The sequence below is a fragment of the Drosophila serrata genome, unplaced genomic scaffold (assembly GCF_035046125.1).
Source record: "Drosophila serrata isolate PLE 108 unplaced genomic scaffold, ASM3504612v1 contig_272, whole genome shotgun sequence".
Classification (NCBI taxonomy): Eukaryota; Metazoa; Arthropoda; class Insecta; order Diptera; family Drosophilidae; genus Drosophila; species Drosophila serrata.
This window is the reverse complement of record NW_028257170.1, coordinates 8,296,690-8,322,867: the sequence shown is the minus strand read 5'-3', so window position 1 is coordinate 8,322,867 and position 26,178 is coordinate 8,296,690. Positions and strand designations below refer to the sequence as shown.

The following is a 26,178-nucleotide window of genomic DNA, read 5'->3' as shown; positions in this document are numbered from 1 at the left end:
CATTTAATTCTCCCCATTCAAAATTCGACTGTTTTATGATTTAAATACCCTACAAAATATAGTATTTTTAGCCATTTAAGAAGAATTTAATCAGTATTATATTTATTTATTTAAAAGCAACTTACAACGAGCTTCTTTGTTGGAATTGTGGCGGCTGCTGTCGTCGACAGCGGCGTAAACGTCGACTGCGGCGGCGGCGGCGGCGGCGCTGCGACGGCTGTCACGGGCGGACTAATCGCTTTAATTGTCGCCTGCGGAAGCGGCGGCTGCTGAAATAATTCCGCTGGCTGCTTCACGTAGAACAGATTTACTCCAAAGTGTGAAATCTTGATGGGTTTTATAGCAACACCTTCGACAGGAAATGTGGTTGTGTGGGCCGACTTAGCTGCGTCGGCTCTAAAAAGGGGGCTAAGATCGGCTGTCTGGGCTGATCTTGGCTATATATGCACGGCTCTCTATATATCTGCTGTAGCGGATGATTGGATTTTCCGTTTTTTGTTTTGTTTTTTTTTTATATCGTCGATTCACAACTGTTTTGAGAAGCTCTTTGGGTTTATTTTTGTTGATTTGTTTTGTTCGATTTGCAAGTATTTCTCTTTTTGGGAAATACTCGGGAAATCTGTATTTTTAAACACTACTAAAGCTCAACGGTTGACAGCGCGACAAATGTCCTGCTCCTGTTTCGGATTTTGTTTTAGGGGATTGTTGTTGTGTGTTGATTGCACTTGAACGCGTTGTGTTGGATTACCAAAAAACTCACGATGACAAAAATCTCAGGACGCGATTGCCGCGAATGTCCTCTAGCGACTTTTGACTGGCTGATATTTCGATTTGCAGGACTTAATTCCTCTCGACTCGACTCGACTCGACTTTTGGGTCTTCCTGGGCTGTCGGCTGTTTGGTTGTTTGGTTGTAGATTTTGTTGGTTTCACACTAGGCTACTTGCACGGTTTATTTTGCTGAGGAACAGAACGCAACGACTGCTGGACTCGCTTGTCTGATAACGACTGAAGGACTCTCGCGAATTGCGTAGGATTTTTAGCAACAGCCAAACGCAGCGGGATTCTCTTCCTCAACCGTGCCGTGCCGTACCGGAGCTTCTCTGCCGCCGTCACCGTCGCCGTCGCAGTCGCCGTTCGCTGGTTGTCGTTGTTTTCACCGCCGCCGTCGGCGGGCGGCCGGCGCAGAAGCATTACAACAGTGGAAGTGGCTAACAGCGCCAGAGAGAGAGTGCGAGGAGGAGAGCGAGAGCGAGCGAGCAGGACAATGGGGCCGCTGAAATTGGGGAAGCCAAAGGGGGCCGCCTGGCGGACGAAGAGAGAGCCACTGAGAGCGAGAGCGAGCGCCGGATGCACACCCCCACTCTGCTCTGGCGGAAGCTCTGTTAACTTTCAGCCCGCATAAGCTGCCGCCAGGGTTGTCGAGTCTGTTAAATGTTTGCCAGGATAAGCAGTAGTGGGAACAGCAGGCAAAAGTTCATACAAGTGGAGAATGGGAGTGAGAACTCCCCCTTACGAGCTAGGAGGATAAGTTCCTTTAGATTAATTTATTTGTTCTAGTAATTTTTATATCCTTGCATAGTACTCTAATTTTAGTCAAAAGTTTGAAAGGAGCGAGTAGCGAGCATTGAGTAGATCTGGGCAACTTCGGTAAAAAAGAATGATTACATTATTAAAATTCTTAAAATTCAATACATATTTTAACATTTTAAACATTAAACTCCATTTGCTGATTTATCATTTTAATAAATCTCTTCACCTTATTGCTTTTCGAATATAAATTTACACATTTTTGATATATTTTCAATTGCAAACTGCAAGATATAACAACTTTTATTTCTTGTGAGTACACAATTACAAATTATTAAATAAAAGTATTTTAAAATGTTTTAATACGGCTGTAAAAAAATGTATTTTTTTTTTTAATTTTCAAGCGAATTACGCAGATTAAAAAACCTAAGAATAACTAGCATATGAAAGCTTTCCGAATTGAAATTAATGCATTTTTGGCCGAGTTATAATATTTGAAAGACTTCGATTTATCCAAAAATCGGCATTTGAAAATATCGATTTGATATAGCTAAAATGAGTTTATTTTAAGCTTTTAGGTATAGGAAGGCCAAAAAGCTATGTATTAACCAAAGACATATATATATTTTTGCAATCACAGCCAAAATAAATAAAAACCAACTCAGAAAAGCTTTCAAATTTAAATAAATCCATTTTTGGCTTAGTTATGAACGATCCTATGACTAACTTCGACTGCCCGAAGTTAGCTTCCTTTTTTGTTTTCAATAATATGTTTGTTTTTAACTAGTTATTTCAGTTTTTAAGGGCATCCCATCTTAATTATAAGTACACCTGCGGAAACCTCAATTCTCCTTTTTTCAATGCAACAAATTCAACAGTGATTCCTGGCTTTAGGCCATTACATTTACTATCCTGCCACCTGTCTCTAAGCCAGTAACGTTCCGCCAACAATGTTGCAATCGAAAACAAACAAACAAAAATCTTAGACATTCACCAAACATTCACTTTCAGCAGCAGGAGAAGTTAACAGCGAGAGAGAGACTCTCTCATATTACTGCAACCAAAATTGAGAACAAGGATATGGAGAGCAGGAAATGCCAGAGTCCTTACATAGAGAGCCAGATAAAGCGGAAGATAGAGAGAGCGAGAGCAAAAGCGAGAGAGAGCTCGGTGCTCCACGCGCGTCATTGTTGCACCTTTATGTTTGTTTTCGTGGGTGGCCCGCAACTTGATGGAGCAAAGGGACACCCGAGGCGAAGGGACGACCGAAAGGAGCCAGGACCTACGAGAGGGAAGTGCCAAGGTAGAGCAGGGAGCATGGGGAATGGGGAGAAGAGTCCTGGCAATGGCGCAAACAAACAACAATAGCGATTCGAGTCGGTAGAATGTCCATGTAACCTCTGCAGAGGGTGTCGTTGATGTCCCGATGATGATGACGATGACGACGAAGAGCTACAGAAAGGATAATGCCCATGTTTCCAGGTGAGATGTAACCCCTTGACTAGCATTCGTCAAGTGAGGAAGATGAGGTTTATAGGAGTCAAATCAAAATATATTACGGAGAAAATTTTGTAAGTAATTTCTTGGTTTTATTAGTATATAATATATATTATATATGCCCCCAATAAATCAACTCCTCTATTATTTAAAAATTTGATTAGTCCATAAATAAGATGAACAAGTTATTTATTAAATTATATTTTTTTTATTTTTATATTAGTAATATCATTAATATTATCGTTCCTACATTGCAATCTTTAAATCAAATACTTATATAGTTTGATTATAATTGATAAGAATATTTTTTTTTTCCTTTTAAGTCCTGATGATCCATCTAGATAATCATGGATTTTTAACCCATTATCTTTTATCCTTCAAATAATAATCGTTGACAGCATCTTGTAACGCCATCATAGAAATCGTGAATGAGTGAGCGAACATCAAAGAATTCATCATCACTTAAATGCCCACTCATTACAGACATTATCATGGGAGCGTTCATCATCACTGGGCCGTATCTGCATCATCATAATCATCATTCTCGTCGTCGTCGTCGTCATCATCATCACCATCGCAGCAGTAGTGGTAGTCATCGTTCCCGTTCTCTCCTCCATTGTTGTTTCGCCGTCGTGTGTCCCGTGTCTCGTGTCTCGTGCGTTGGTGAAAGTGTCAACTTGACATTGCCTGGAGTGCACGCGCCACCGCTCTCTCGAACACTGACACACACACACATACACACACACACCAGCGATGCTCTCCAGGATACGTATGTGTGTGCATATCCTTACAATCCGCTTGCGTCAAATATTTTGTTGGCCCCGGGGCAATTGTTGTTGCTGTTGCTCCTCGCTGACATGCGAATAATGCTCGCAGCTGGGAAATTTGCTCAAGCCGAAAAAGGACTCGCGAGAGAGAGGATATTTTCCCTCGCTCTCTCTCTCTCTCTCTCTCTCGGGGCGCAGGCTCCCTGATTGGATTTCCCCTTGGCTCGGCAGCGCTGTCGGCGGCGACAGAGGCTGCTGCCATGGCAGCTTTATCAGTGCCATGAAATGTTGTTCCCGGAAAATAACCCAAAGGAAATGCTCTGCTCTACACACACACACATGCACATCCGCGTAAGGACACACACGAGTGTGTGTGCGTGTGTGTGTGCGGAGGAGCAGCATCAGCATCAGCAGCAGCAGCAGCAGCAGCAGCAATAACTGTGTACATGTAAATCCTGGTTTGTTTCATTTGCCGATTTGGAGCAGCAACCTCCTCTAGCTGCCCCTCCTGGCACCGCGCTCATCCGATCTCCCTCCGTCGCCGAAAAGCCCGCCGGCACTAACTTTGTACGCTTGATGATGATAATAATGTTGCCCCTTGCCAGTCACACAGAGGGAAAATATCACCCGAAATGGGTAATCAATTGGGAAACTCCTTCTAAGCTACAAAACAGTAGTTTTGGTGGAACTACCTTGCAGGGGGAGTCCATTAAAAGGATACTGAACATGAATAAGACGTTAAAATTTCTCGGCTAAATTGGGTTTTTAAGAAGTAGAAATAGAGTTTAACATTCCTTTATTATAATTTTCAATCATTTTTATCAAACTTCATTCTTCTTTGATTGTTTTTCCGCTAAAATCAATAAATGATCCTATTAATTAGCTTTCCAGTGAGTATTCACTTGGAATACTTTTAGGTTTTTTTTTAAATAGTGCTTCTTAAAGATGTTTAAATTGTTTCTGAAATAGTCTTATAATTCCTAATTACTTCAATTCCTTCTATGTTCAAAAACTCAAAGTAATAGGTATAAACTATTGACTCCTTATAAAAATCAAATTAAAGTATTTTTGTAATTGGGTTTTTCGTTTAAACAAAATTTAAACAAAACCCTTAAGGACTTGATAAGATGTCCTTTTGACAAGTAAATCAACAAGTTTGTAAGTAAACCACCTGTAAAACGAACTATACTAGAACTATTTAATATTCTTGGGTTATTTTTAAAATGCTTGTTGTTAAGTAAGCTCACCAATATAGCTTAGGTTTCAATATATAATATAAAATTATATTATAAACTAAACAAAATAAAAATTTGGCATTATGCCACATCCCTTTTATAGCAGTGCATTGAAACCGAATCGAACCCAATCCCAATCGCAAACTCAAACCCAGAGCCAGGACCTAGCCTCGCCCCAAAAACCCCTGCCAATCCAATCCAATCGCACGGCCACACCAGACATCGTCTATGGAAATTCGCATGCCGATTTTCGAGCGATTGCAATTGATTTGTAATGTATTTCATTGTTGTGTGTGTGTGTGTGTGTGTGCAGGATCTGATGGAGGGGGACAAAAGAGCAGGGCAACGTCGGAGCGGAGGTATAAAATTTGTATTGATTATTTCTATTGCCTTTGTTCGCCGGTCGTCGCTTTTGTTCGCCATCTAATGATAGCTATGGGGGCATTAAAAATGTCATACACAATAGTTTTGCCTTCTTTTCTATTCCGGCCTGCAACAACTAGCCGAAAGTAGATAGAGAGCAGGACTTAAAGACCAGTACACCAACCAGTGGATAAAGTGGACCAAAGTGGCAGGTGGGGCAGGTTCCAGAGGGTGTCTGGTGTGGGGGATAAATTGTAAACTTGGCCGCATAACGCCGCCAGGACACGCAGCAAAAGTGGCAGCGGGGAAAATGTCTGTGGAGAGAGAGGCGGCTATCGGCTGGGGAATTGGCATGTGTACAAGTCAATTATGGGTCAAAATCCACACAGGAGTTGAGGCGAATCGACTCAAGCTGAACTGAGCCGAGTGGCAAACACTTGAAGATGACGCCAATGCCAATGCCAATGCCATAGCTGCTTCCAGTTGCCTTTACTTTACTTTTCTTTGCTTTCCTTTGGATTTTCTTTGGCTTTTCCTTTCGACTCCTCAGCACAGCGCAGCTCAACGCACAATTTTATGAGTTTTTTGGCTGCACTCTTTCTTTTTTTTTTATGCCCTGCAAAGCATTGAGACTGCAAGGGTATATAAGGTGTATTTCATACCCCACATCGTGGCTAATTCCACAATTTGGTTACTTTGTAAGGCAGTTTTCCACTATTTAGGGATTTTTATGTCCAATTATGGGTTTATGGCTAAGACAGAGAGCTAGGAAAATATATTGCATGCAAGTTATATGGAGTTTTATGTCAATGTACTTAAATATTTTAATAAATGCACTAGTTGTTAATGATTAAAAGCTAAGCTATAAAGATCTCAAAGAAACTCTTGCAAGCTTAAAGTAATCTTCTATAATTAATAATGAATATTCAAGCTTATAATTTGCAAATACAATATAATTAAATATATACAACTGTTTTCCTGATTATAAATTTGATAGAAAATATATACTGAATGATTAAAGTTAGTTCTTTCCATTCCTTACTCTTATATTCACACAACCTCGCATCGATTTTGACTTATATATGGATATTACGATTGACAGGGAATGGCACTACCGGGTATCATGGATTCGTGAAAATCAAGAAATATAATACAATTCTTAATTTCGTTTTTTCTTCGCCTTTGGTGTGTGTGTGTATGGATGGATGCAAGATGTGTGTGCGAGATGAAAGGGGGCCAGGACTCAGGACCAAGGATATGGGGGTAAGCTGAGGCGGCAGCCATTGGCCATTGCAAATGAAACATGTTTGGCTTTATCGCATTTATTGACGACTCCGTTGGGACGTTTTGCTTGCTGCCTTTTTCCACCGCCTCCGAAGCCAGATCAAACAATGCCACTTGGGAGGCACTGCTGGGTGGCAGAGGAGTTGAGGATGGGGATTCCCCACTCAAATTGCGCTATCGAGCAGCTCCAAACAGACTTATAAAAACATTATTTTATGTTCATGTGAGTGTGTGCAATGAGGGAGGGAGAGTTAAGGAAGGCGGAAGAAGGACGAACTAAAATCACTTAGAAAAGCAGTCATAGATAAACAAGGAGGAAATGATGAATGCCAACGGAATCAATATGCTGCTCAAGCTGAATTTCACGCTGATATTGATTCAAAAATCGCATATGTAATGAGCCTCAAGATTTAAGTTTCAAACTTTAGAGAATCTTAGCTCAAGAGCAGACTTAATATTTCAATGCCACCATTATATGCAAGTAAATACTTGTATTTATTTGGTAAAAAAGTTTACAGAAATTCCGAGGTTTTTGCCACTTAAAATATGAATAAGTTATTCCCTTGCGACTCTGTTTGGAAATCCTCCACTGGAAGTCCGGTCACATTTAAGAAATTCTGCTTGTTAAAAGCTTACGCCGCGCACTTTGGCTTTAAACCACGCTAGCACATGCCACTTCATTCGGCTGATATTTGTGGCCAAAAGCAGCACACACACACTGGCAGAAAAACAGCAAAATCACACACATCCTTTTGCCATCAATTCTCTAAGCAACAAACAAACACACGCACACACGCCGCACTAAAATGGAGAGAGATGCCGCAACACGCAAAGCTCTTTTCACTACAAAACGGAAGTACATAGAACCAGGAAAACTGCGGGGAAATTCTGTGGGGGAAAGGCTGGCCGCACACTCGCACAAGCTTAGAGAAAAATACTGTGGCAAAAACTACTACTAAAACACACTACAATCGCAGGAAGGGTGGCCGAGCAAAAGGAGGGGGCCAGGAGCTGCTGGAAACAGGAGAGCACAAGATATTCATTCTATCGTAAAATAGGTGAGCCATGTGCCATGTGAGTGTGTGCGAGTGTGGAAAAAACAAGCGCCAACGCTCTGGTCAACGGATAACAAAACATAAATAATAACGACAGTCGAGCCAGTCTAAGGATGCTGTGCAGAGAGAGACTGAAGAATCGAGGGGAATATATGTACTATATATATACGGATATCTGGCGTGTGGTGCCCCAGGGCAGCGGCACCTTCAGATCGCCGGAGATCTCTCTCTAGAAAATAAATATGGGACAGAGAAAATATATATCCCTTTGCCCTTGTCAACAAAACCATTGAGACTTTAAATTTGTTTACTTTAAAAACAGCAAGTAAAAGGTGCGAAATAATATAATAATATTTAAGTTCACCATTTCGTAGTTCAGTGGAATTATGGCTATTCCCCTTTATTCATTAAAAACCTTTATGCAAATATTAAACCCACCTTAAAGTCTATGAAAGTGGACTGCGTATCATTAAATATAACAAATCAATTGAAAGCCGACAATAAATGGGTTAAAGATCGCTTTTATTCATCAGCAAAATATTCCCAGAACCGAATCGCATTCAATTGAAATGGAAAACGCTTTCGGCTCCGGCTCCGGCTCCGGCTCTGGCTCTGGTCCCGGCTTGGCTTCCTGGAATATCCTTAATCGCCATGTCCTATCGGTTTCCTGTGAGCCAGAACAAAAACAACCAGAAATCGGACCGGACAAGAGCCGAAAACTGGTAGCCGAAACGGTGAGTAGAGGGGGTTATGGGGAAAGGTGGGAAAAATCCCCACTGAATGGAGAATAATGTGAATGTGAACGCGCATATAACTCATTTATTTATTTACTATACTATATGTATTTGTACAAATATATATATATATATAACAAGGAGTCAGAGGCCAAAGCTGTGGCAGAGAGCACAAGGAAGAAAACAAAATGTTTTGGTGAATTTATAAACGAGAATATGTGAGCTTTAAAAGGGGAAAACAGCTTCAAATTCTTGGAGCCCCTCGATAAATATACTTTAGTGTTTGTGTAGGGGGGAGGAAATCTGCTGTACACCGCAAAATTAATGTTTATATAAGATAATTAATTAATACAATACAATAAATAAGAAATACATTACAAAACCTTTGTTATTTTCCAAAAGTTTCCTACCTTTTCAAGGAGTTCTTCAAGGGAATTTGATATTTAAAAGAGAGTTTCTTTGTTTCTATATATATCTTATCCTATTTAATATTTATTCTCTATTCTAAACTGACTTTTTCTTCAAGTGTAATTGTAAGCTTGCGTGCATTGAGGCTTGCGTTTGATTTAATAGTTTATTAAGATACGCGCTCCAAGTGCAGATTACGGCAGGCGAATTTGCTTTGTGGTTCCCCTTGGAAACCTTAGCTCCAGCTCTGAAGTAACCACCCACAGAAAGCACCCCTCCACCCCTCCTCGCACTATTACCACCATCCCCCCGCCACTCGATGAAACCCTTGGCAAGACACTTAAATGCGACGACCACTGGATTTTGGCTGTGGTTTATGGGCTTGAGCTGGGGCATAAATAGATTTCGGGTTTCTCGCATTGAAAGGCACCCGAGGAGCCGTGGAATTAAGAACGGGAGAAACATGAATTTCTCCACTATCCGGGAAGTAGTATTGGTGCATAAATATATTTCCCTGCCTGAAATCACGAATGCACGAATAAAATCCAATTGAGCGGGCACTTAATCACTCGATTTGTGAATGCATTTACCCCGCCGTTTAGTATTTACCGCTGTATTTATTTTGGTATTTACGCAGTGTTTATCACTCTCCGCGCTAAGTATTTATTATCATATTTATCTCATTGCTCAGTGCAGTTATTGCTTCATTTTCATTGCCAATTTGTTGCTCATCGAGGCACAGGGAGGAGGGGCTCATTTAAAAGGCCCATAAATTAATATTTTCACGCTTTAAATGCCACAATAGGATACGTACAGGAGCAGGAGCAGGAGCACATATAATACACACATTATGTGGGTCTGTATGTGTCTGCCCGCTAGACGATTAAAATGGCTGTTAATGACAAGTGAACGTTATAAATTACAGCAATGAAGAAATTCTTTTTTCGTGCCGCTCCACGAAGAAAGGGGATGCTTTTCCTCAGACCAGAAAGGAGCAGGATGACGATGATGATGATGATGCTCTGGGTAGATGGTTGATGGGTTGTATCTGCCGGCGACACTGAAGTCTGCCTAATTATTTAAGATCAAGCGGCTGGGAAATGCCAATGCCAATGCCACAGTGTTTCCCTGTTTCTGGCAAAACAATGGAAATTAAGGCCAAGGCATAGACAAAGTCACAGCTCGCTCTCCGATCTAATGATGTTGTCTTGGCCCGATGTTATTAATGATGCCTCCCCCCATATGACACACACACTGGCACACCCATCTACACCTTCAGCGACCTCCGACTGAGCTGGCGTTTTTGGTATCGTTGCCTTTAAATTACGTATACGCAATATTTGCTGCGGCGCCAAGAGAGAGAGAGAGTTCGCTGCACTGAGGGAAAAGTTCTACCCACTCTATCTTTTATTTCTCAACTATTGCAAACTTGAAACTAAACTTTCTTATATATTAAAATAATCAGACTTCTAAGCAGCTCTTTATAATGATTTTTGGGGGTAAACTTTAATAACTATTTTCTCGAGTGCAGCTTTTAGCTCTTACCAATGCTCCTTTCTCCCCTTTCCCCTGCCCCCTGCTTAGGCAGATGTCGGATGTGGTGGATGGCTGAGAGGGGTGGAGCTACACACAGGATGCTGGATGGGGTTTCCAGTGAGCGATTGAACCAGCAAACAACAACAAAAGCAGCAATGTTAGCAACGGCAGCAGGAGCAGCAGCAGCAATGGCAATAAGGATGATGACGAGGACGCCAGGACACGGTGAAATCAATGTGTGTGATTTGCCAATTATGTGGGTTATACTGCCAGCATTTTGGGTGTGTGTATCACCGCCTGTATCCCGAGTGGGTGTGCGTGTGTGGGTGAGTGTGCGCGCCTCGTCATTACCGCTGTTTCCATTTCCGGCAGACAGGCGAGGCTTCGATGTCAATTTCATAAGCAATTTACGCAGACGGGAGCACACAGGAGCGGGGAATTCGATGAGGGAGCAGCAGGTTTTTGGCTGAATCCCCATTCGATTTGCCAACTGTTGAGGCCCAACAAATACGGAAAAATATATATGTACATATATTCCACATTTGGGGAGGCCGGGAAATTGAGTAGACCCCTAATTAACCAATTTTCCAATCGACACAGAGGGAGAGCGAGAAAAATTCACACGTTCCAGAGAAGGACCCTGGGCCCTGAGCTCTGGCTTGTCCTAATTATTGTCCTGCCATAAACAACAAAAGGACCCCTAAAGTAATGGCCGCTATAATTCACAGTTACTTATTGTTTATCTGTTCGTTTGCCCCGGCTCAATGTGGGCCATAATTTAACTGGCCGAATCTTTCGACTGCTCCCCCCTTTGGCTTGGTTCGATTTTACGGCCTTCTGGGACAAGAGTCCTTGCCCTCAGCAGCAAGGACCTCCTCCCAGTCACTCACTCTCTCTCTCTCACTCCTTGATTTAAATGATGCGAATTAATTTGGAGAATTTTCAACTCCCCCGACTTGCAGCAACCTGTGCAACAATGGCCAGGATAACTCCCAGCGAAAGGAGCTGCAAACAATTGCCGGCTGGAACCCCAGAGAGAGGGAGAGGGAGAGGGGGAAAAACAAGGCCAAGGAAAATCTCAGTGCACATAACCGAAAGCCAAAATCGTGGCCATAACTATGTGCGGCTGCAGCCAGAGAAAAACAAGGAAAAACAGAGAGAGAGAGAGAGAGAGGGAGAGAGCTGTAGAGGAAATGGCAAACAGACAAAAAATAAAAATACAGCAAAAAGTGTATACGAAAAACAAAAGGAAACACAGCACGGCGCACGGAGAAAAACAATGCAACTCGGGGGCCTTCGATGTGTGTGAAGTGATGCCGAGGGGGGGTAGGGGTTAGGGGTGAGGGGGGGATGAAAACTCGCAGAGCCACAGCAGATTGCATAAAAAATAGTTGAAGAGCCGGACAGGAGCAGCAGCAGCAACAACAATAGCCAACCAAGCAACCACATTGGTGGGAAACATCTCTTTTGGGCCAAAAAATAAGGGCTGAGAGGAGCTGTTGGTTCGTTCATTCGAGTAGGCGAAAGTTTAAACAACTATTTATTATAAAATACAGCTACAACTACAAAATACTCAAATGAAATAAGCTAGGAGGAGAGTTTTGTCCAAGAGTGCGGCATATTTGATTACCTGGCCAGGGGTCTTGAAAATATACTCAAGATAGGTTTAATTAATATTTAAGGAGAACTTAAGATGTTGCAGACATAAATATCAAAAGATGGATATGTGAATTGTGGGGAATTATGTGAAGAATTTATTTAGTATATCCCATTTTTAGTAGCTTCTTTTATAAAGCTTTAAAAATACTGTTCAATTTATCTTTATTTACTATCATGTATAATATATTATTCAGAACTTAAAGAAATTTCTTTAAAATTTATCTTAACTCCTTCAAATTTAATATACCAAAAGTAATAAATAAAGCCTCAATCTTCGATCCCCCCACATGCGGTCTCTCTTTACTTTCCCAGGGTATTAAAACTATTTAACTTATACACATACCCGGGGATAAATTTAAGCAGACAACAGCTGAGCGTGAAGGTGGCATCAGCATTTTTTTTATTTCTGGGACAGCAGGAGGTCCAACCAGAGTAACCAAACCAAACCAAACCGAACGAAACGAAATGAGACCAGGAGCCACCGATCCGACCAGAACAGGCCAGGCCAGACCAGGCCAGAACCATCCAATCCATCCAGCACAGATGAGAGAGCACGAGGCACAGTGGGTTCATCGAAAAGGGTTAACAAATTAAAGTAAAAATAATGCTTCAATAAATCAACAATATATTTTAACAATTTAACTAAATTTTCTACTAGATAGAATTTTCGAAGGAAGGAGCATAGGGCTTTGCAATAAAGAAGATCCTATATGAGAAATTATATTGTAGAACCTAACAGATGGCCTCAAAACATATAAGACCACTGTGCGTTGGAAAAGCGGGAAAAGCGTTGCCGTGAAGCCTCAACAGCCGGAGCCAAAGGAGCAACTTTTACGTGAAAATGTTCAAAATTTAATCAAATTAAAGTGAATGCGCCGCAAGCGAACATATTTCGCACGCCGAAGGAGCGGCGAACGAGAGGCTCTCGCAAGGATGTGCGATGAGGATAACAGGCGGCTGGCTGGCAGCTCTGCGCAAGTTTAATATGTAAATTGTTTTCACTCGGCCCACTCTTGTTGCCTTCGTTGCCTTCGACATTAAGTGGTTATCATAGCCATTTATGAGGCTGTTAAAAAGTATCTCATTAAACATAAATGGCCGCCCGCTCAACTAGAACCGCACAGATAGACAAAGTATCTATATTGAAACGCTTTGGCCGCTAGCCGGTTAGCCAAAAATATATATAGAGCCAAAGCCAAAGCAAAATCCGTATACAAATCCAGAATTCCCGGTATCCTATGGTCGCAGCTGTTACCAGCGGTTTCTGCATTTGGAAAAGGGGTTTTCCGCCAGCGAAATTTTCCTCAAAACTCACAAACACACACAGCACACACACACTTATGTGTACACAGATATTCTATCCGAATTCCGTTTACCTGTCAAACTTTTGCCATTTGTGGCCAACATATTTTGAAGTTGGCCCGCACACACACACACACACCGACACACAGAGAGAGCATTCTTGTCAGCCCCATTTCCCAACCCCTTCCCCAGAATTTTCCTACCTCCCCCCCCCCCCCTTACCCTTGCTATCGGACCACATTTATACCCTCAGCAATTTCCCAGAGACAGAGCAACGTTTATGCCTAAACTTTGTCAATTATTTGCGGATTTAACATTTGTAGCTGGTGCGGATTTTGATTTTTGATTCGAGTTTAAAAGGCTGGCATTACAACAACAACAATAACACTCCCGAGTGGTAAGTTCATAAGCTCTGCCATGACACACTTTTGGCTACTTGGGAAAAATCCAAAGATCCAAAGGGGAGAGAGTAAAGAGTGTGTACGTTCTAATGGAAATTGAATGGAAACTTGAGAAGGCAAAAACTTGAATTTGAAGGAAATTAAAATTTATAGATATGTTTTTGTGAATAGGATTTTGATTCGAGCTATGAAAACAACAGGAGTCAGGCCAAGAAAGAGCTGTTGGAAAAATAACATGACATTTTTTAGGCACATCCAGGTTATTTGAGGAAAACGTTAAGGATTGAGATTAATTAACAAAAAAAAAGGAAAGAAATATAAAAAAAAGAAAAGCTAGCTAGCAGGTTAAAAAATATATATCTGCATCTTTTTATATAAGATTAATTTGATTTTAAAGTCTCATAACAATTTACTAAAGCATTTTACTGTGGAAATACTACTTATCATAAACCAGTATGAAAGTAGTACAAAAATACTTTTCAGTTTAAAAACTATCTTTAAAACTAATAAATAAAACATAAATTAAACAAACAACACCTTTCATTAGGCATTAAGCAAAAAATGTCCTGGAAAATTACATCTTGTTCACTTTGTAATGTTTTATTTGCACTTCCCTTCTTTCTCTGCTTTATACCAGCATCATTAGCGTCATTTTTTATTAATCAATAATTTTTTGCAGATTTTCATGCTTGTGTTCAGTTACCTGTATTTCCTATTTTTTTATATTTTATTTTAGCAAACATTTTGGAATATGCATATCAAATAACTATCAATGACGTCCAACGGCTGCCAATTGCAAATGTTGAAGTCTCGCAACAAATTATCAGCACAGCCGTCAGCGGCACCTGTCGTGTCCTTTTGCCCACCCCTCCCTATACTATATATATAAATATCAAATATATATATATATATATATTTGGTATCTATCACCCACACAATCTCCAAAAAAAGGAAAAGGAAAAACTCGCCTTCATTTCTTCCCTTTCCTCTCATAGAAACAGTCCAAAAGTTATAAAAAAAGAAAGAAAGAAAGAAAACGAAAATTGGCATAGAAAAATCAAAAATAAAATATATGAATCAAAAAAAGAGAGGGGAAATGGGTAGATAAAGAGGTAGATATATATATTTTTGTGGATACTATATAGTTTGAGATTGAGCCAGAAGCAGATGATGTTTGTTGACGTTGAGTTTGATGGCAACACTTGCAATTTTGCAATTTGATTATTTTTGGCAAAAGCTAAATAAATATGTATGCAAAGTGGGCTGTGGCCAGGGGTTATCCGTGGCACCTGGCTGCCTGAGTCCTGTGTCCTCGGTCCTGGGTCCTGGGTCCATCTCCTCCCTCCCACCCACGCGCACTCGTTTATTATGCGTAGCCCGGCGAAAGTTTGCAAAGTAATAACGCCGCAAAAGTTCAACTTCAATTGAAATAAATTAATTTCAACATTCGGACTGACAGTGCCAACTAACTGACAATTACACACACTGCAGAGAGACTCTCAGCGTGCCGCCCGTCGCATAAAATAGTTGAGTAACTATTTTTTTTGTGTGAGTGTGTTTTTTTTTTTTGGGTGGGAGGGGATTTCCCCAGCTCCTGCTGTTCCTCGTTGTCTCTCTATCTTTTGTTGTAAATGTAAAATAATAACGACAAAATTGCACTTTCAACTTTTTGACTTTTTCACATGCCATTGTCTGCAGCAGAAAGTTGAATTAATCGACCCAACCCCTTGAACGAACACCCCGAGTCCTGAGTCCTGCGTTCCAAGCAAACTGCAGTCAGACGCATACTTTCGACATAGTTTGGCTGCCACGACGACTGTTTCATCTTGATTGATTACATATTTTACAAGTTATTGCACGCGGGGATGTTCAGAGGGAGGAGAAGCGGGAAAAGCGGAACCGGAAGCTGGAAGCGGGCGAAAAAGGGGTGAGAAACACACGTATTTATTAGATTTATGGCCCGGCTTTCATGTTCAGTTCAGTTCGGTTCGGTTCGGTTATAATGGATTCTGCCAAGTGTATTCACACAACTTTTAATGTATTGGAATTTCTCCATGTCTCAAATCTTCTCCCCTCTCTCTCTCTCATTCTTTATCTCTCTCTCTCTCTTTATCTTGGTGTCTCTGTCTGAAATGCGCCAACATCGCATCCGTCGCACACCCGAAGGTACTAAAAAAGTAAAACTCATGTCGAAAGCGGTAAGCTGTGGCAATTGACTGAAACTGCCGGTTTAAATTAGAAAAGTTTGCACAATGTAAGTGTACAACTCTACCCCGCATCCTGCTTTCTCCTCTCTCTCTCTCACACAGATACACCCACACAGATACTCAACACACACACACAGAGAGAGAGTCATATGAGGGGCACATTCGAGCGTGTTAATTTAATGGAAAAAACGATGCCAGGACACAGAGCATTTGCCATTGATGGCAGGCTCTCCTCTCGAATGAAAAAGATGCCTGCGCCTGGTCAGGAATTTGTCACAGGACCAAATCCACGAGAATGGGCTGGAAAGTATTACTCGTTGGGGAATCTATGACCCGAGCATCAGTTCACATCTAATTTACCTAGAAGTATTTGCAGGACATATCATATATATGAACGAAACAATGCGGTTTGCTTTTAAATTGAATTCACATGCGATTTCCTGCAATTTATGTGGGGAAAACTTAATGGAGTGTGGGCGTGGAAAATGCCACAGGGAAATTATTAATAATTATTAAAAACTGCCCGCATTCATATATGTTTCATTTTAAAAAAGATTAAGAGTCATGGCGGCTTGTGGTCAAGACAGAAAACTAATTAACAGAGTTGAAGTTGGGGTTTCGCGGAATTCCCACACATAATCAAACGTTTATTTAAAAAAAGAGACTTCATGAGTTAATTACTTATTTATTACCTTATTCATTTTCTTGCTAAGAAGCTTTATTTATTACTTTTTAATAACCTTATTTATTTCCTCGAAAAGAAGCTTGATTAATTCCTGCGAGCTAATGGGGAATGATACTTCCGGTTCAACTGCATTTTGTAACCCCTTTTAAAGTTTCCTTCATCACCAAAGTCATTTCCAAAAACTAACTGAATAAATTTCGCCATATGAATACTTTATAAATACAAAAGGACCTCGGAAGGACTATTATTTAGCCCATAACTATTCGCTTCAAGTTGATAAAATAACTCGGTCTAAGCCAGGCAACGCCGAACCCAATCTATGTATATAATCCACTTATGGCTTATACTTATACGACCTGTTCGTGTACGCACCTCAACTCGACATTAAAGGATTTACCCAACTCAACGATTTCGGGGCAAGGACTTCTTTTTGCAGGAGCAGCAGCGGCACACACGCACTCCAGAGAGAGGGAGAGAGAGCGAGGAATAAGGATGCTGAATCCCGTTCCGCATTTCTTTTGTTCCGAACAAACAGTCATAAATCCTAGCCAAGTTCAAACTATATCTGCTGCCCTGGACCGTTCTGCAAAATTCCTCCCTTTTTTTTATGGCGCACTTATATGTGGGACAGGACAACGTAGCCCAAAAATCCATTTCACTTATTCCCATGCACTTTTATGGCCCTAGTCCGCCAACAATTTTGCACATTAAGAGCGAACTTTTTTACATGACATATGTATGCCAGTCGGGGGAGGACAGCACCACCCCCTACAAAGCGGCCCCAAAAATATAACTAACACAAATACACATTTCATATTCATGGTGAGGAGAGCGCTTAAAAAGCGAAGAAATTAACTCCAGCTGAAAGTTGTGAGGAGAGAGAGCAGAGCCTGTCGCTGCGACATGTGTAAAAAAGCCGAAGGGAAAGTGCTTTTGAAAGGGAGAAGGAGGGGGAGAGAGGCCTACTTAGCACTCCCTCTCCCTCCCCCGTTTTCCATCCTGCGGAAAATGTCCCCTTTTCTCCGGCTGCCACACTATTTTCTGCTTAGTCGGCTCATCTGCATTTTATGGTCCAAAAATATCATCATCATTTTTTCGCATTTCATTATGGCACTGTATGCGTGTGTGTGCCATTACACTGAAAGGAAAAGTAATAAATGAAAGAGAAATAAAAAAATATACTAGATAGTACAAGGATAAAATTAACAAAATAATATCAGCATTGATACATTCATCGTTCTTAAAACATTTTCCAAAGGTAATTACAAATCTTTTGGTTAATCAACAAGGTCCTAATGAAGGTCCTGGCTAGATCAGAAATACCTCTATATCTAAACCATAGATAAGCTAAGATTAGTAACATAAAAGTATACTAAATGTGACTCTTAAATAGTTATCAAAATATATATTTACTAATTTTTCCAAGTGACTTTTGCCCTGCCTGTATTTGTGTCCCAGCGAAAACTTAGCAGCGTCATTTAGTATGCTTCATTTCATTATGTATCTTCCCGTTTTTCCCCCCGCTTGAAAATCCCCGGGAAAAACTCCATCCAGAAATAGGGGGGAAAAACCCCCTCCCCTTGGAAAACTCCTCTCCTAACTGCCTACGTCTACGCTCTTTTTTAAAACTCTTAACTTTCGCTGCAACCGCAAGCATTTTGGGCCGCATTTTGTGGGCAATCCTTCCTTGTGAGCCAGGTCCTTCGTTTTTGGTCCTGGCAAACGGTGCGAGAAATTGTCCTCCCTATCATTCTTTCTCCTCCTCTACTACTTTTCTCTTTCCCTTTTTTTTTTGCTTTTGATGTCGCCTGCAATTTTTTTTTTTTTGCTAAAGATATCTTTTTTTTGTAGGAAAACTCCTTTGGGTGTCCCTGCCATTTGCCTCGTGCTAAGCCTGCCGCCATCTCGCTCTATACCCCATTTGCTGTCCCGCTCTGTCAGTCATTTTTTCCTCGTAATTTTCATAAGCAGCCGTTAGACGTTGGATTTATGTTTTTAAACGCCTTTTAATATGCGAGAGGATATTCGCGCGTAGCTGCAGAGATCCCCGGCAAAACACAAAGCCACTCGCAAAATGCCGCATAGCCAGCGTCCTAGCCACGCCCCCTTCCTCCTGGCAGTCCTTGTCGGCCCCCCATTTTCCTTTGCCTTCTTTTGGTCCTTAAGCCAAGTCCCCCCAAACCCGACTTTTTGGGGTCCTTGCAGTGATGCCAAGAAGTCCGCTTAAAAAAAGGCACACACTTGTAACACAAGGGAAAAATTAGAGAAAATGAGAGAGAAAAACTGATGACTAATTAATATAGTTATTTAATTATTTGGTAAGCTTATGCTAATTTATCAATAAGAATAATTTTTACTAAGTTTGATTGATAAGTATATTAAACTGTTTAAATTAGATTTGTAAGAAAAGAAAATAACAAATTTTATTAGAACACTTTTAATGTACTTGAAATACAATGAAAACATTTTAAAATTAAATAATTCTCTTAATTAAAGTCATTACCTTAGATATTTTTTAATCCTTACAAAACTTCTAACTCTCGGCTTCCTTCATTTCCCCAAATAAAAAACGTACAAATTGCCAACACTGACTCCTTCTTTTGCGGCTGTCTACTTCTTGGTAACGCCGCGCAAATCCAGTGAGAATGCGTTTAAAAAAATATTATAATAATAACATTACGTAAATAATTGTTGGCTGCTGCTCGGGCTGCCAGGGTGGCTCCAAGGCTCACTTCCGTGGGGGGCAGGGGCGTGTTTGGGAGGCACGCGCCTCTGGAATAGCAACGGAAATCAGCTGCGTGTTGATAAGCACGCATATATAGCTCCAAGGAGAGTTTGCCAGCAGTTCTATTGCAAAGGATCGAGGGGCAGGACTCGTCTCAGTTTCCTTGTCTTATATATATATATATTTGTATGTGTGTGTGTAGGGGGTGTAGGGGTGTTTGGGTGCCATTTGCGTGCGTATTTTTGGTATGCTTTTGCGGTTGACTGTTCAGTTGAATTCAGGAAAAAGTCAAACACATCGAAGTTGAAAATACATTTTAAATGGGAAAGTTAAAGAGAAAATAAAGGAATATTTAAGCTTTGGTAAGAATAGAGCTCTATAATATTCTATATAAACTTGATACATCGGAGAAACTATAAAAATAAAGAAAAGAAATGATGGTAATACAAGAACGTTGCATTCCTTTAAGAAGTACTACTTTAAAACTATGAAAAACTATGGATTTATATTAAGAATTTATCAGATACTTTTCCAAGATCATTTAATATATAAAGGTTGTATTTTTTAAGGTACTTGCTTTATAAATTTGTAGTTAAAGAAACCCCAATAATACTTATTCCCAACCTCTAACAATATTTTAAAGCTCGTAAATCCCTTTAACCAGTTGCTTTTTAAGGTATAAAGTAATCATTTATTAACCACTTATTTATGCATAAAACTTTTAAATAATTCAATGGATCTTTTCCCCCAAAATAAAGGGTATATATCACCATAAAAAGGGGGACAAAGAGAGAGAGAGAGAGAGAAAAAAAACCCGAAAACAGAGGCACATTTGTAACGCGCTGTCTAACAACAAAATGTGCGTGTGGCTCACGATGGCTGCAGACAGCAGCAGTTCACATCAGTTTTCCCCTCCACCCTCACCTTTTTTGCCGAAATTTTGTTGTCATCATCACTTTAAGAGCGGTGGTTTAAGGTGGTTATGTGGGTAGGTTGGGGTAGTTGGGTGGTTGGGTGGTTGGGTGGCTACATGTAGAATGCCAAAGCAAGCGACGCCTGTCAGACACAAAGTTATCTTCGCTTCGTCTTGGTAGCCCCAAACCAACCTCCGGTGGTTGTTGTTGTCATCTTCCGTTTTTAATTTCATCTGCCATTTACTGCTACTTATGACACATCCTTTTGCAAGGACACCTCGCACCACACAACACACCCAGTCCTCCCCGAAAATGGGTAATATTATTTCGGCTTTTTTTGCTATCTTTTTTTGGTAATACTGTAGATGGTCTTTTTCGGAGTTTTGCATACTCTTGTATTTGTGGTAATTAGATTCTGTGAAGGAGTTTGTTGTACCACAGGAAAGTTCAATTGCAGAAATTATTTTAATATTTAATATAATTGTTTGCAAAGTGTAGCTATTTGTTTTCTTTGTTTCATTTAAATTGTAATGAAGTTCGGGTTATGAAGATTCTTTTAGAACACACAAAAGTATGTTGTTTGCTTAAACTTTTAGGAAAGAAGTTTATTTTAACACTTAATTAATAATGCATTCCTAAAGTCATCTCATAATTTAATAAAATATTAAGTTAATTATTAAAGAAATGCAAATTTTAAGGCATTACTTGAAAGTTTTATAAGAATATAGAATAGGATGCTATTTGCTTGACAGTGTTTTTGGGTACGTAGTTCATTTTTTAATAATACAGTGTCATAGCCCCATTATAATTATACTTAATCTTTCATTTATAATATCTCTAATATATTTTAATAAAGAATCCAAAATTTCAGACTTTTTCAACGAATAGTTTAAATATTTTCCTTAATGTGCAAGGGTATTAAACTTTTCGTTGTCAAAATCTGTTCCATTGCTTACTTTTTTGTTTTGTCTTGCAGATTTTGTTTGTATATTTTGTATATATATATATATTGAAAATATATAGAATTTTCGGGCTTTTCTCCCTGCGTACTTACCTTGGGATGTGCACGGCGCGGAAAAGCTACTTTCGGATCGACCTGCAGGAAAAAGAAGGAAAAAGAGAGAGAAATGGAGAATTATAGAGCGCGTCGATGGGGATTCCGAAAAGAAATCGTATGCTTAATGACATTTAAATGAAAAGAACATTTCGCACAACTCTTCATATTAATAGCCGGGCATAAATCTTGCATAAGCCTGAACTGCACATTAAATGAAATTGCCCCAAGAGGAGGAGGGCTTGGGCTGGGTTGGGTTATTCTGGGTGTTCTGGGTGGGTGACCTTGGGGGTGGTGTCTGTGCTAGTGGGTGACTTCAAGCTGAGCACGCACGAATTAACGCGTAACAAATTGCTCGGCCAGCGGGCGTAAGGAGCGCAAGGAGGAGGAGAAAAAAAAGCGAACAGCTTCTCTGCCCAATAAGCAGCGTCATTAAAAATAATTAAAAATCATAAAAATTCAATTTTAAGCATTTTTTTCTGTTGCTGTTGCCTGGTCTATCTTTTCAGCTTTCTCTTCCCCTTCTCCATCTGCGGCTGCGGCTTTCATATTATTAGTGCAGGGAGACAGCTCGGCTTGACAGCTGAAATATATAAAAAATCAGGAACCGCGCTCTCGACAAGGGTGGCACTAAATCCTGGCTAAAGCTGAAGTGGAAGTGCTGCTGTTGCATTTATCCTTGGCTATCTCAAGCCAATGAAGGAGCAGACACTGCAAAGTGGGGCTCAAGGAAGCAACGCAATATCCTTTGGCGATAATAATTCGCACACACACACACACACACTGCTATGTTATGCTGTGCGGTGTGGTGTGGAAAATCTGTCACAGGATAGGCAGGACATGCGGCATGCCGTTTACCGTTCACCGTTCGCCGCTTGCCGTGTTGATTTCCTGTTTGCAGGACGAAAAACAAGGGCAGCCGCATGGCGGGAAATTGATTTTTAGATTAAAATTAAAACTAATCAGCGCTGAGTGCCGAAACATTTTCGGAGGATGTTGTCGATGCTTTTGGCCCTTTTTGAAATACATCAGGCCGAAAAACCGTAACGAAATGAAATGAATTCGTTTCATACGGTTTCGTTTCGTTTTTCGTGGCTGTGCAGCCAAACGGAAACACGAAAATCCATGACCAGCGGAAAGTCAGCAAAGACGAAAAAGTATGCAGTGTAAAAATAATGATTCTAATGGAATCTAAACCTAAATTATAAATTATAAAATAAACTTTCAGTTGTTATTAATCAAAGAAAGAACAAATCATTTTCTAGAATTGCAATTTCAATAAAAACGAATAGATATACAAGTTACAGAAGGACTTTTCCAATCTAAAAAATATATTTGTAAATGACTTTACTCTTTTGCTTTTCTTATTTTCCAATCAACCTAAAAGTACTCTCTTTTTTGACCAGTGTCTTGTATATATATTTGTTCCTGCCACATATATAGATATAAACATTACATGTATATAAATGCAGTTTGCGAAACAAACAAAATTGTTGGAGGCAGCGGCACAAAAAATTACACATAAATGCTGGCTGCGCATTTTATTTACAGTTGGCAGGCATAAAAGGATGATCGGATGGACATCGGACCAAAGGACAATCGGGGCAGACGGACAAAGCGGAAGAAGCCAAACAGCGAAGCTCCACTCAATTAGGCTAATGCCAATGCGGCGTATGCGTAATGCATGCGGAATAGCATTACAGAGTTTCCACTGTAGTTGGCGCCAGCTAATCAAATGCGATTTCCACCTACAAATATACTATATATATATACATATATATAGAAAATGCGGAAGGAAGGCACTTTCGGAAATGTATTTATACAGTTGGATAGAGCTCTTATGGAGTTGATTAATTAAACGGATAAAAATGTGCCTATTTCCTGAGCGAATTCTTGGTAGGAAATTAACACAGTCAAGAAGAGATTCAGAAATTGATTATTATAAAATGTGATTTATGTTCTTTGACTTATTTGAAATTATACAAATTTTGGCTCTACAACTACTGAAGACATTTAGTTTTTTAAATAAGTTAAAAAGTATTCAAATAAAGCAAAATTGTGAATTTATATAAATAATGATACCACATAGTCGCATTCATGTTTTTATAGTGACTCGGGTCATTGTTTGGTAAAGCATGGTCACACTCTTCTTTATTTACAGTATTATAGCCCCATTAAAATTGTAATTTTTGTTTTACTATAAAGATTTAATTTAGAATATTGATAATTAACTTAAAAAGAAAACTCCCCCTTCATAAAAAGGATCATCATAATTGTTTGTATTTATAAAAGTGGAAAATATTGATTCGTATTTTTATTGCTGGTATTCCTTTTCCTTTTCAAAGGGTTACCTACATATTACTTTTTTGTAAAAACAGGAAATTCTACCTTTAATGAAATTTCTAACTACCAAAAATTTCATCAAGTGCTCGGAGGACATGCAAAAAATTATACATTGCAGCTCATTTGATGTTCGGCAGTCCTGTCACATCAGGTAATTAAAAACTGTTTGACTTTTAGGGCCCGGTTTTTTTTGGCCAAGTTCTTTTTTTATCAAGCCTTATTTTTTAGCCAGGACCTGTTATGCTTTGACTTTCTAATTGCTGTCAATAGAGGGAAGCGGTGTATGAATTTCACGGAGGCGCTGCTTTTTTGGGCAAATATTTTGCATAGTTAAAGTGGAGTTTTCTGTTTGCAAAATGAAAAAAAAATACCAAAAAATGAAAATTGTGAAGGAAGAGATAAAGGGATGGGGGAGGGGAGGGAGAAAAAGTTTCGTTTCGGGGTAACATTTACCTTTTTGCCATCCAGCTCGTGTGTGCCTTGGGTGAGTACCTTATCTACGCTATTTGGATCGCTGAATGTGACAAAGCCGAAGCCTCTGCAAGTAGATTTGGAAGGAGATGTAAACAGGAGACGGTTAGCGAGAAGTTCTGCAAATATTTGCACAAGCAAAGGAGCCAAGTAACTGAACCTGAACCCCAGCAAGGACAGGGAAACCAAGGGAAGCAAGCCCAGACCAAAAGTTGAACCTGCCATCGTCAGTTTAGCACGTGCGCCAATTAGGCGCTCAAATTACATCAAAATATTGCCAGAAAAAGACGGAGAGTGAGAGAGAGGAAGGAGTGTATATAGTATGTATAGGGTGTAGGGTGTAGGGTATAGGGTAGTCCTGCCTAACCCCATTCGCAAAATGCCCCTTTTCCGAACTGTTCGAAGCCGCTAACGGCAGACGCTTACAAGCCATTACATTCGGGGCCCCGTCTCTTTCTTTCGCGCTGTCGTGTTCGTGTTGTGATAAACTTATTCTTGTTAAATATTTAATTAAAATGCTTATTATCTCGCACTGCATTTTAATGAGTCTCCCAACGAAACGAAAGGAAAGGAAAGGAAAGCAAAGGAGAGATGAAGGCAGACTCACAGCACAGCCAAAGACAACAAACCAGCTCAGAGATTTTGGCTGCGGCTGTCAGTCCCCCCTTTTGGCCACACCCCTCAATGCCTTAGTGTGTGTGTGTGTGCACGTTTATGTTTATTTGAGTTTTGCCACTTGGCAGCAACGCTTAACGATGCTGCGCAACTTCTTCTTTCAGCCCCAGACACATGCTCGTATTTGTCTTGCTCTTTTAAGCCCACCAACAAAGCTCCCACCCAACCTGGCAACCAGTTAACCACCCAACCACACAGCCACCCAACCACCCACCACCCCATCTGCACAACCCACTTAACCCCCGCTCAATCCGAGACCAGCAAGAACCGCAAGCACAGCCAGTAATTAACGACGATTCTATTGCAATTGTGGCAATTGTTACGGCTCTGATTCCACCTCCTGGCAACGCAAGGTCGTCGTGCCGTTCAGGAATCAGAATAGGAATCGGAATTGGAATGGAAACCCAGTCAAACATGGTGTACATGGTTCCGAATGATCAATGAATGGAAAAGCTAGAAGCTAAACAACAGCCCCTCCAGGTATTCTTGACTGCATATATCTTCAGGTATCCCACACGGCCTTGCTGGTTGTTTTACTTAAGGAAATTGAATGCTTGTTCAAAGAAGTTTAAAATTTCTAAAAGGAAAGATATCTAATATAGTTTTAAATAAGAAAACATCTGTTAGGAAAGCATAAAAATCAATGAACTTGTAAGACAAAGTTTAACTATTACAGTTTTTATACCCTTGCAGGGTATTATAATTTCAGTCAGAAGTTTGCAACGCAGTGAAGGAGGCACCTCCGACTATATAAAGTATATATATTCTTGATCAGGATCAACAGCCGAGTCGATCTAGCCATGTCCGTCTGTCCGTCTGTCCGTCTGTCCGTCTGTCCTTCTGTCCGTCTGTCCGTCTGTCCGTCTGTCCGTCTGTCCGTTTCTACGCAAACTAGTCTCTCAGTTTTGAAGCTATCTGAATGAAACTTTGTAGTTAGCCTTCTATATACTCTCACTCGTATATATGTCGGAACGGGCCGGATCGGACGACTATATCATATAGCTGCCATAGGAATGATCGGAAAATTTTTACAAAAAATTTTTTAACTTTTTCAGTTTTCAATAGAATTGGATCAAATTTGAGATATAGCCATTTTACTATACTCTACAATTTTGCATAAAATTTTATGAAAATCGGACTAATATATCATATAGCTCCCATAGGAACGATCGAGAAATTAATTCAATTAAATTTATAACCTATTCAGTTTTCAACTGATTTTCATCAAATTTTAGGTATAGGCATTTTATATTAGTCTTAAATTTTGTGTCAAATTTCATGAAAATCGGACTATTATATCATATAGGTGCCATACAAACGATCATTTGATGTAG

At 40.1% G+C, this 26,178-nt stretch overlaps 1 protein-coding gene across 18 annotated transcripts in view; it reads right to left on the bottom strand.

The window, feature by feature from the left end:
• Rbp6 (RNA-binding protein 6) overlaps positions 1–26,178 on the bottom strand; it is a 208,851-nt gene that overhangs the window by 89,452 nt on the left and 93,221 nt on the right. For 13 of the 18 annotated variants that reach the window (XR_015271841.1, XR_015271843.1, XR_015271842.1 and 10 more), the window contains exons 5-6: positions 24,152–24,236; positions 21,356–21,397 (exon numbers count right to left, since the gene is read on the bottom strand). Coding sequence is in view for 9 of the 18 variants with exons in the window: in XM_086833449.1 (XP_086689575.1) it covers positions 21,356–21,397; positions 24,152–24,236 (127 nt within the window). In the remaining 9 variants the exon portion in view is untranslated. The other 5 variants (XR_015271845.1, XR_015271846.1, XM_086833456.1 and 2 more) reach the window with 1 other exon arrangement.